This window comes from Rhinolophus ferrumequinum, chromosome 7 (genome assembly GCF_004115265.2).
Source record: "Rhinolophus ferrumequinum isolate MPI-CBG mRhiFer1 chromosome 7, mRhiFer1_v1.p, whole genome shotgun sequence".
Lineage (NCBI taxonomy): Eukaryota > Metazoa > Chordata > Mammalia > Chiroptera > Rhinolophidae > Rhinolophus > Rhinolophus ferrumequinum.
Genome location: NC_046290.1, coordinates 35,837,742 through 35,850,221, shown reverse-complemented (window position 1 = coordinate 35,850,221; position 12,480 = coordinate 35,837,742). Strand labels below are relative to the sequence as shown.

General features: G+C 32.5%; 1 protein-coding gene across 3 annotated transcripts in view; it reads right to left on the bottom strand.

Moving 5' to 3' along the window:
* The window catches only part of GPBP1 (GC-rich promoter binding protein 1), a 69,413-nt gene that overhangs the window by 9,300 nt on the left and 47,633 nt on the right, over positions 1-12,480 (bottom strand). For 2 of the 3 annotated variants that reach the window (XM_033110402.1, XM_033110401.1), the window contains exons 6-10: positions 11,964-12,023; positions 4,938-5,122; positions 4,202-4,342; positions 2,734-2,901; positions 2,094-2,281 (exon numbers count right to left, since the gene is read on the bottom strand). In XM_033110402.1, coding sequence (XP_032966293.1) covers positions 2,094-2,281; positions 2,734-2,901; positions 4,202-4,342; positions 4,938-5,122; positions 11,964-12,023 — 742 coding nt within the window. The remainder of the gene's footprint in view (positions 1-2,093; positions 2,282-2,733; positions 2,902-4,201; positions 4,343-4,937; positions 5,123-11,963; positions 12,024-12,480) is intronic. The other variant, XM_033110403.1, reaches the window with a different exon arrangement.

Below are 12,480 nucleotides of genomic sequence, written 5' to 3'. Positions count from 1 at the left end.
TTTGTTAAATCCAACCAATGAGTCCTTAATATGTACATAACTTAAGAATCTCAAAGTTTACAGAAAATTTGAAGCCAAGGCAAAGAAATATCACTCCCCTTTCAGAGAAATAAACCTGAAATGTAAAATAAACTATTATTTTGTTACCTAAAAAAAAATGTATTGATGAATGTCTTTGGAACACTCACAAACATAATGTACTAAGCAATGTACAAAATTCAAGCTAACAAATTTAAATTAAAATGGTTCTAAATCAGTAGCGCCTTTACTTCCTCCTTTTATTGATTCAGGATCCTTTTTAACATGCACAATGTTTCCAGAAATCATCTATAGGGTCTTTAAAAACAAAAGATATATAATAAAATATTCATTCAGGTAGTCTTCACTACCTGAATCAATAGGTATCTCTTTATGCAGTATGGGTCTCCCCACACACCGAGTTTATTACAACTGAGGATGGTTTCTCCTTGTTCTATTTGGCTTAGTTCCTAAATCCCATTCTCTCCATTTTCTACTGTTAGTAGTCACTAGAGGAACAAATTCTGTCAAGGTAGAGAACTAAAGACTCTTCCCTGAATCCATGAATGAAACAAGAAACCATCAAAACACTTCCTACACTAAATACATACCTGATTAAAATACAACAGTTAAAACACTCATCTCAAACACTTATAAGAATATTTCTTAATAAGTGTGGCTCAACTTTCTTACTATAACCTTAACAGATTCTATAGGTAAATAATTTCTTTCTTCTTTTATTGCCTATGCTGTTATCTCCTTAAAGGAGAATTCGTCTTTACTATCATTAGGCTACCTGGTTTGTATACTTTCTTTTCTGAGCACAGTCCTTCTTCCTACCAACTGTCTGATTAGAAATACTTAAATGACTATTGGTCAGAGTGGAAACTAGCAGAACATTTTTGGGTAATAACACAGCAGTATGATTATTTTAAATACGTGTGCCATTTGACCAATTTCATTCCTAGTAATCTATTCTGTACACACTTTACACAACTGTTAAAAAATATGAATACAAGGATTATTTGTAAGAGGGAGAAAAAGACAGGGAGGGAGAAGGGGAGAAAGAACATTGGGGGGGGGTACCTAATCTTGATCAAAGGAAACATCATTCACAAATTATATCTATACTATAGAATAGTGGCTTCAAAGGGAGGGATACTACTAGAATGATGGAAAAAATACAGGAATTTCTAGTTATGACTATCTGTTTAAAAAGAAATTAATATCCATTATTAATGGTATGGCATTGCAGCTATTAATACTCAGCCAACTAATCAGAATCACAAGTCATAAACTGTGAGGTAAAGGGGAGTTCTACAACATGGATGGGAATAAAAAGTGTGGTTATTTATCCATTCATATTAAATGCACAGTAATAAAAGAATCTTTATTTGTTGCTGATGAGAGTGTAAAATAGTACACTCATTTTACTAAATAGCTTGGCAGTTTTCTCAAAATGTTAAGCGTATGTCCCAGCAATTCCACTCCTAAGTATCTACCTAAAAGAAATTAAAACACGTCCGTAACAAAACCGTGCACATGAATGTTCATAGTAGCATTATCCAGAATAAAAAAAAAAAACTACAAAGTACAATCCAATATCCATCAAATGATGAACAAATGTGGTAGAGCCATACAGTGTACTTATTTGATAACAAAAAGGAACATTGATGAATCTTGAAAGCATTATGCTAAGTGAAAGAAGCCAGACATAAAAGACAAAATATTGTGTGATTCCACTTATATAAAAATATTCAGAAAAGGCAAATCTAGATACAGAAACACTGATGGTGTACACTGATGGTGGCTGCCTATGACACAACGTAAAAATGAGGAGTAACAAATGAGCACAGGGTTTCTTTGAGGGGGCAATGGAAATGTTCTAAAATTAGACTGGGATGACAGCCGCACAACTTTGAATATACCAAAAAACCACTAAATTGTACACTTACAATGGGTGAAATTTATGACAAATTAAATCTCAATAGTTAAAAAATAAATCACAACATTTATATAGTATCAAACTCCTGTATATAAAAAATGCAGAGAAGAAAGTAAAAATAAATAGTAACCTGTGTTCTGCCTCAAGTGAACTTGAAAGAACATCAGTTTGTGGGAAGGTTGAAGACCGAATGATCTGTTGGGAAATAACCGTGGCATTGCCATTCTCTTGCGGAATTTCATTTTCATCAAAGTTTCGGTTTATATCCCTTTCTTGGTGAGTACTATTGCTGTTATGCAAATTAAATGAGTCGTCATCCTGATTTTTAAGAAGTTAAAAAAGAATGAGAGAATACAGTTAAAAACTGTCATAGGTCCTAGTTAATGTCCATTGATAATATGTACATGTTAATACTTATCATTAAATTTAGAAGACATTATCATAAGGTACAAAATTAAATTGTGAAGGATGCCCACAGCTTTCTGGCTATGTATTCACATTTATTCAACAAAGGCAAAACCCAAAGGATAAAGGGAGGCAGCATGGGAAAACATATATGAACAGGAAATTTTAAATTTTATTTCCACACAGAAATTACAGAATGAGAAAAATCTACTTTAGAAAGTCATTTTATGCAAATAGTTAGCTAGCCTTGCCTTCAGGGTGATAACAATTTGATTACAGTTTATTCAAAGGTCCTAAATGGTATCTGCCCAAATATTTCAATGACATGTTAATGTCAAATCAAGAGTTATTGCAAGTTAAATTACCTTCTCTGAGCCAGCATGGCTTTCATCTTCATGTTCCTCTTCTACTCTGTCCCTTTTCAATGCTTTCAAAAATTCACTCTTCTTATCAGTGCGCATTCGTGTCAGTTTGGTTAGACGAGGCTGCTGATTAAGTTTGTCAACAGGTGAAGAGGAATTTGAGCGATTACACTAAGAAAAAATTCAGAAATATTAATAAATATGCAGACAGAGAACTACTGTCAATATAAAGCTCACAACAACCACAACTTCCTCTTTCACCTTTATTCACAATACAAAACTGATTTTAAAGTCTATTTCGAAGGCAATTTTCTTTCATCCTTGTATGTTTTATCTCTAACCTACTGAACGAGTAAACAAAAACAACTAAGGTCTGATAACACAAAGAACAATGACTCTAAATTAGGAGTTTAAATAGTATTTTTTAAAATGGATCCTGAAATTGTTTAAACATTTCTGTAATACATAGAAGAGCCATTTTTCCAACTGTTCCACAGAGTTCTAAAGTTCTAATAACAGACCCTGTAATATTCTATTTTATAATTATTTACATGCAGGTACATGTAGGGTTTATCGGGTAGGATTTCACCACTGAAAATGTTTGTGGAAGGGCAGAAGGAAGGGAAAGGGGTACATGTACTGACATCCTTTTGTTTTTGGTGTTTTGACAGTGGACTAGAAAACAGATGTTATATCTCTGTATCATACAGAGTTTTAACCATGGAAATAAACCATAATGCCTAACTGTTGGCAATAATGTCTGTAGACTATAATGAATCTAATCCAAACTAACAGCTAAGAACGTTAGTTCTTCCACCAAAGCTCTAAAATTCTATGATTGAGAACAAGTACATAAGGCCTATGATGGCCCAATACAGTGCCCAGAACAATTTCAGGTATAATTATATAATCACAATTATCTTTTGACACTGAACTTGTCAGGGAACTCCATGATATGGAACTTTCAGAAACCTGGTCAAATGACAAAGAATACTCAACAAGCATTTGAAGTCAGTTCAATAACAGTATACACCTTTCCCTCTTGTTCCTTCCTTCCGGACCTGTTAACACTAATAAAATGTTCATCAGCCACAAAAGATTATGTAATACAAATCCTCAATTTTAGTCAAGGTTCAATCATGGGCATAGCACAACTCTATCACAAATGTCAAAATTGCAATTTTCATAATTCTTTTCTCAAAAATTACTCTTTCTAGTCAACAGGTATATGGGTGCTTCACTATTATTTTCTCCACATTTTGGGATATCTGAAAATTTTCATTGAAACTTCTAAAACTGATTCCTACTTAATGTGCCAAAATGTTAATAAATTGAGGAAAGTTATCTGGATCAGGTTTTCTGAAAGAACTAAAATACAATTTGAATGTATTCATTTAATGAATCTAAGCCTTTTGCTGTTAATTAAATAATCATGAGTAAGACATGCTGCAAATAATTTTAAATGCCATACCTCTTTCACTGAAGTTGTAGATGGACTAAAATTCTTGGCAGTTGATTTGAAAGCATTGAAATTGCCAATACCATATGTAGACTCATGGGAGAAAGAAGTCCCAACTTTATTTTCTTTAGTTTGGCTTTTCCATTGTGTAGGCTAAAGAAATACACACACGCATTATATAGAAGAGAAAAACAAAGTGACCACTATAAAATAAAAATGACTAAACGAGGCTCATAAAAACAATTATTTTATATTACATCATTACTACATGATTCTCTTTTTCTCTACAAATAAAATCAAAGCTTGATATTCAGATAAAAACATCTGACTACACTGCTATTTTGTCAAAGTTTTGCAAACCAAAAAAGAGTTAGGTTTCATTTGCCTAACATCAGGAAAACACAAGTGGGAGTTTCAAAAACCTAAAACGGAACACCAAGGAGATAACATTATATATTATTATTAAGCAAATATATCATAGATGCATCTAGCAAAACAAAACTTAAAGATTTCATTTATTAGTACTAAAACAAGAAAACCCATACATGGACAAACAAATACACGTTATCACTGTATTTTAAATATAATTAAAATTAATGACACACAAACAGCCAACTCCTTCTACTTAGGTGAAGACAACACCCACCAATACCCCCCCAATTTGGTGTAAAATTTTTAACATTATTTTCTCAAAGTAACTCAATTGATATCAACTTAAAACTTGTATTTTTAACAATTTAGAACTTACTTTTGTAGGTGGAGCAGCAGGTTTAGGGACTAAACCTTTATAAACACTTGGACCAGTCCCGTTCTTAACTGGCTGTGATTGAAGATTTCCTACTACTGGGAATCCAGATAGCTGTAAATCTTTTGTATTACCTTTCTTAATGACCAGCATCCTTGGAGCTCTAGATTTAGGATTCGGAGGATATTCTGCATAAATAAAGCACGAGCAAGAGTTACACACAGTATAAATTTTAACATTAAAATTAAACCACCAAAAGAATAGAATATTCCAAACCTTGGTATTTTTTAATTGAACAAATCATAGCAAGAATTGAGCAAAGTCAGGTAATATAGATGAATTCAGCTGACAGTGGCCTGGAATATTAACTATTTTAACTATAACCAAACCAAGATTAATTACATTCTAATGTATTTTTCATTATTTTGTTTTCACTTGCATTTTCATCCTAATGGCTCTTAAGATTTGCAACGTAAAGTGTATTATATTTTCCCCTTTTCCATTTTGAAAAGAAAATTTTCCTAATTCCTTTTCATTCTTTTACCTCTTATATGAAGTTACCAATAAGCAAGGAACTACAGTTCCTTTATTTCTAAATGTCTACTTAAGTTCTATTTTGAAAGAGAGAGTTCTATTTTCACAATATCAATTCATTCAAATACTTAGTGATCATCTAAATACATTGAAGGCATTATGCAAGTTGCAGGGTAACCAACTCAATCCTAGCTTCTGAAGCTAGTACTAGGAATAATAGTTGTTAACTAAAAGCTTTTCTCAAGGCCACTGTAGTTGTTAAAATATGAAAAATTACTCCTAGAGTTTAATCAGTGTATGTATAATCAAACAGATGTTACACGTGAGCACGTTCGCAATTATTGCAATGAAGTTATGTCTTTCTTCCTTTGGAAAAATTCCGAAAGCATCAGTTTCACAGAGTTTAGGATAAAAAAAATAACTCGAAGGGAGAAATCCCAGAAAATCTAAATTAAAATTAGCTTTGCATAGTAAACAAGATATGATCCTGTGAGATGGCTAAGTTGCATAAATGTTTTGTGATGATGCTCCACCCTCAACAAACCAAGCCAAACTTCCTATTGGATCATCTCAAAAACTAAACTAAACAAGGACTCCTAGAACATGGAGGGACTCTCAAAGTTAATCTGAGGCTTCAAATTCTTTAAAATATAAAAGCTGGTGTGGTGCTTCATTTATTGTAACAGGGAAGGATAAAACAACGAGGACCTAGAGAAAACTGAGAAAAGATTGGTCCTTCCAAAAGTTAAACACATGTTAATTTACAAGACAAACATTCCAACTTCTTGGCTGCCTAAAAAGGCCAAAGATATAAATGCTAAGAAAGACATCTTCAGGAACACAAGACAACAGAAATTATATCACCAGTATACAGCTTTTCTGAAGAACTTACATAATGAAGTCAATGAAACAAAAATTAAGAATAAAGATCTCAAACAGAGGTCAATAAAAAAGAACTACTAAAACAATTTAAGTTTCACAATTATTACTTTTGGTAAACATACTGCATGAATAGTAAAAACAAAAAAAGATTCTTGAAATAAAAATACAAGAGAAGGGGTAGCTGGTTAGCTCAGTTTGTTAGAGCGCACTGCTCTTAACAAGGTTGTCAGTTCGATCCCCACATGGGCCACTGTGAGCTGCGCCCTCCACAACTAGATTGAAACAACTACTTGACTTGGAGCTGATGGGTCCTGGAAAAACACACTTAAATAAATAAAAGTTTAAAATATATATATATATATATATAAAAAGAGAAAATCTTCACAGTCTGGTACTCAAAATCTGAATTAAATAAAACTCAGGAAATCTGAGGAATGACTGATGCTGAGATATGCAAATGATGATAGGAGTTTGCAAGGTCTCCTCTCAGGGGAATCAAAGTGTTGAAACAGGGCAGTTCTATCAGAACACCACAATTAAATAGGTTCAAACATGACCGATGAAGACTTCTTGTGTGTCAACTAAGCACAAGTTTATCTTCTTTCCGTTCTAGATCTTTATGTTAAAATTACTAATATAATGAGGGAGGATAATAAACACAACAGGAAAAGGGTCATCAGCAAGGATAATTCCAACCTACATTTCTAGAGACATAAAGGAAAAAATTTCAGTTTAGTACTCAAAAAAGAACCTAGTATCTGAGATGGGAGTTAATTTGCCCTGTAGAATCTTGTATTGTAGACTGGGACTTGGAAATGCCAGATAGCAGAGGGCGGAAATAAAACTTTTCTAAGACAAAAATAATCGCCAATAAAAGATCCTTACTGAAGTAAATCCAAAATGATGTACTTTAGGCAGAAGGAAAACGATCCCATATACAGAGGGTGCCAAACAATGTATACACATTTTAAAAAAAGAAAACTGTATTAAAATTGTAATACTCAATATATACCGATAACAAAAGATGAATACAAGTCACGTTTGACTTCTGCAATTACAAGAGGTGCTCAAAGTGGTTACCATCAGCGTGCAGACACTTCTGATTACGGCAAACTACTGTTTGAGCAACGCTGACCAAAAGCGACCACTTGTGTTCATTTTTTTTTGGCACCCCCAGTATAAGGTTGAAGATACAAGAAGGAAATAAATATTTTTTGTACATAAGCAATCACTGTTCAAAACCAGAAGGCAGAAGAGAAGGGGAGTAGATAAGCAAGAAGGTATGTTATCCTTAAATATCAATATAGTTTGTGACTACTAAGTTTACCGTTCCTAAAACTGGCTAGACACCTAGGAGTAAGAAATATGCTGGCTGTTTCCTCAAAGAGGCCTTCAATGCAAAGAATGATAGAATATCTGATAAATAAGAATGGTGAAGCTTAAGAAATCAATCATAAAGGACAGGTAGCAAAGAAAAGGATAATAAAGGTACCGAAAGGAAGATGATGGGGATTGGGAGGAAAGAGACATAGACATAGTACTAATGTGCTTATTAAGTATATTCAATTTAAATACTATAGTACAGAGGTTAAGAACATGTGCTTTTGTACCAGATCTATAGAATTTTAATATATCCTCCAACCTTACTAGTGTAATATCTTTATAAAATGGAAAACAATAGTTCCTGTCTCAAAGTTACTGTGACATTTTCTTTAAATACTAGAAAAAAATCTCCAGAAAAGTCATATACTGTAATAGGCTTCTGATTGTATTTTAATTAACTGTCCTTTTTTAAGAATTTTAGGTTGATCCAAAAGAGCATGCAAGATGAGAAAAATTAACAGAAATAAACACAATAAAGACTAACCTATGTCCTATATGACTATGCTGAATATACTACATAAACCTGCCCATTTAAGAACAATAAAAGTGTTCTTAATGGTAATAATTACATGTAAGTAATGGAAAGAGTAATGACAGACTAATAGCCAAACCTAATTTGCATCATTTATATCCATTTTATATTACTTATAACTGGTTCATCTATTTTATGGATTATTTCTACAAATTCTCCTGACACGAATTTCCTAAGTGTTGAAGCTGTTGGATTCACAGTATCCAATGTCTCCTTCTATACTTTTTCCATTTACTTAGTCCATTGGTAAACTATTAATATATGGAAAAGACCCAAATTATATGTTCTTTTAAAGAGAAAATTATGTGTTGATGAAAAGCTTTAACACTTATATAAAAGAACTAGAAAGTGACCTTAGGGACTTACTTCTGTAAATTGCATGTGCATATTATTACCTCAAGCTCATATAAGCAGGTATTCTCATTCAATTTTAAGTTCAAAACACCTGAAGCAAATTATTGTGGATTGTCATATCATTATTTCCCTTTTTTCACAACTGTAATCTAACAATAGATGATTTTAAATATCCCCTTATTATCCTGTTATTCACGCTCTCCCAATATCTGTGAATATAATAGTTTTATACGAAGTCAATTGTGGAGGGGGAGTGGTTCAATTCTTTGGAAGAAAAATGAGAATTAAAATACTGCCACATATAATACAAAGTAAATTGGCCACATGCATAATACAAAGCTGACATCTCAATTCCTCATCCTCTTTTCTTTCATATACCCGCCATATAGCTGCCATACATATTTTTTCTGATTCAGTCACTTACTACTTTACTCTTCAATCACTTAGAATTTTATTTTTTGTACCTTTTAATAAATCTACTGAATCTCCCTGGCTTATTGGATTTGAACCACATAATCAGCTAACATTTATTAACACCTGTAACACGATCAAAGATTTTTCACAACAAACATTAATAATGTTTTTCTTATTAGGATCACTGTGATCATCCTCATCTCACAGACAAGAAAAATCACTCAGAAAGAGAGATTAAGTTCAATCTCCAAACGTCTGAATAACCAATAGGTAAAAGCTCTAATGTTTGGGCCCAGATCTACCTGATTCCAAAGCCAATGTACTTAACCATTATATTATACTACTGAAGAATATGAAAATTAAACTATTCCTAGCCAGATACTAAAAAATATTTACCATTCCCAACTAAAAATACTAATAATAAGCCTACACTGAATAGTAAGAATAAGGGGTTTGTAAGTGTGCACTACACCACGTGACATCAGGATCTATCTACCCTTTCCTCCATCCACCACCCGCATTGATGCCAGTCATTAGTTTCCCCATTATCTTGACACACACACACAAAAAGAATTTTCATATGTAAACAATAGCCAAGTAAAGGGTAAATAAACTGAATTGAGTTTTCACCCTAATTTGAGAAAACGTAGTCACATAAGACACAGTAACATTCAAATTTAAAGAATCCGTACGTAGCACAGCAACTACAACAAATTCCTACTGTGAACACAGAAAAATATGTTAAGATTAGTTTTCTATATATTGAAGCTGTCTGAACTTTGTTGGTTTTGAGTTTTTTAATTTAATGTCCAAATCTGTTTTTTATTTATAGTATGAGAGTGTTAATCAAATGAGTTTCACTAACTTATAATGTATGTCAACAGCAGGGGAATGGGATTTTTTCTTTAAGAAGGTCTCCTGTATTACCCATCAGGAAGACAGGGTTAAAGAAATATACTTCTAAAATAAAACAGCTTAGATAACGAACAAGTGATACTTCTAACTCTGACCAAATAAAATTTCCTTCTGTCGAGTTGTCTTATCAAACCCCATTCTCAACCTTGGACATGTTTTGTATTTATTACCTTTTCCTTCTTATTGTAGTATTTTAACAACTGTTTTCATGTAAGGAAGACACTGAAGAAAAGTGGAGTCATTTCAATAAACAATCTACCAACAGAATGCTTTTACAAAGAAATCTGATAAAGATTATTCCCTTCTCTTATTATAAATCTATTTATGAAGTACCTTTAAAAAAAAAAAAATTCAATGGTTTTCACCACGATCTACCGTGTTTTCCCAAAAATAAGACCGGGTCTTACATTAATTTTTGCTCCAAAAGATGCATTAGGGCTTATGTTCAGGGGATGTCATCCTGAAAAATCATGCTAGGGCTCATTTTCCGGTTAGGTCTTATTTTCGGGGAAACATGGTAATTCATTTAATGAAATCATGTCCACTCAACCTGTATGCTTGTGGGTAGTAGTATCACTGGAATTCTCTAGAAAATAACCCATCCTTAAGAAGTGGTCACCAATTTGCTTTGATTTTAAAAGGCTAAACAAAATTCTTAAAAGTGAACCTTGATGTTATCAGCTATGAACAAAAACTAGAAAATTCATGAAGTTATCAAGAAACAGAAACAAATATAAATGCTGAGTGGAAACAAGCCTGTATTTTAAGTTAATTACCAATGACTGAAATTTTTTGTTATTTAGTTATCTGAAACACATCACCTTAGGTTCTGCCAATAATATATTGCTGATATGTTGTGTCAATACAAATATATCCAGTAGGACTCCCAAAAACACATAAATCAGTCCCTAGTTATGTCTCAAATTGCATACAAACACAATAAACACAGATCATTTTATCTCTTCTTTCTCACCTCCAAACAAATCAATCACACAACTAAATTATTTTAAAATTCTCACAGGCACATTGAAGAACTTTGAGTTTTTGTTTTAAACTATTTAAACATGGAAATAAGATTAATTTAGTAAGCATTAATCCTGTGCACCAAACAACAGTGATCCTGGTCAAGATCGAAATACTATAGAAGTCACAGATTCAAGCTGCATGAAGGTGTTCCCAAGTCTAAGTTCTAAGTAGAATTACACTTATGTAACGATATTTTAAATACCTAAATTACTTTCCCTCAACACCCTTTTTAAATTGGAATATTATGTTCAGACTCTTGCAATTTTTGATCTATAAAAGTATAGTTTCAGGGACAAACGAGTTTGTTTTTAAATATATGTTACATTTCCATTAAATTTTTACTTACCTGAAAGGAAGTAGCACTAGGAAAATTCTATTGAAGTCTTTCCTAAATTTTTCTCTCATGTCTTCCTCAGGAACATAGCTATTTTAAATGTTTCAATGGATAAAACAATATTTGGGAACCCAGGGGAAAACTGAGAAAGGAACAGTGAAGTGTAATACAATGAAAGTTTCATTGTATTCCTGTAGGAAGTACTGGGGATTTAACAATTAACCAAGCCACAATTAACCATTTTCTTTTTTCTAATGCAGACACACTTCTTAGTATACCTAAAACACAGTAAAGAGTACATCTTCTTTTTAAACATATTTTCAACTAGTGCTCAAACATCTTTTACATCAACCCTGAAACAGCAGAACCAAAATCCTTATATTAATACACTGTATTTTCAATATTTTCAAATGTTATTTGCCTTTAAATCATTTCTAAAATTATTAAATTAACCCAGGATCAGTACCAATAGTATCTATAGGTAGTTTTATATGACAAACGCTCACTGACATTCTTGACTTTTTATTTACTTTCATTCTAATCAAATCCAAATTATTCCTAATTTCTTAGAGTTTCTATTTAACACCTTCCAGGTGGTTCTATATTCTTATGCAATCAGCTGTTCCCAGAAAAACTGAATAATAAGGAAACATACCTAAGAGAGGAGCTTGGGAGATTTTTTTGGTTGGGTATGTGTGTGTCTGGGCGTGTAGGCCTGGGGAGAGTGGTAGAAATACTAATTTGCAATACAGAAAAAACAATGCCATTCACATGGTTCTAAATAAAGTGTATGACCACCCCCACCCCCACCCTCAAAAAACCCTTAAATAAATAGGGAGATCATAAGAAAACAAAATAATTCCCCAGAGTAGCACCCCATATACAATAAAGAACAGCACAGGAAGTGGCAAAGTTTAAAATAATGCCTTTATTGTTAGGACTAGTATGCTGTCATAAGCCACAATCCTTTTGTTTTGGTTAAGTTGTTGATTTTCAACAGAAAAATACAAATGAACGTGTGTACAAGTTCCAAAGTGAATACATCACCTTTGAATTTGGTATCAAATAATTAAATTTTTCAGATATCAAATCTTCATATTATAAATTTTTCCATTATTTTAAACTTCACTTGAATCTTTAAAAAGCTGTCTAATTTATACTATATGAGTGCA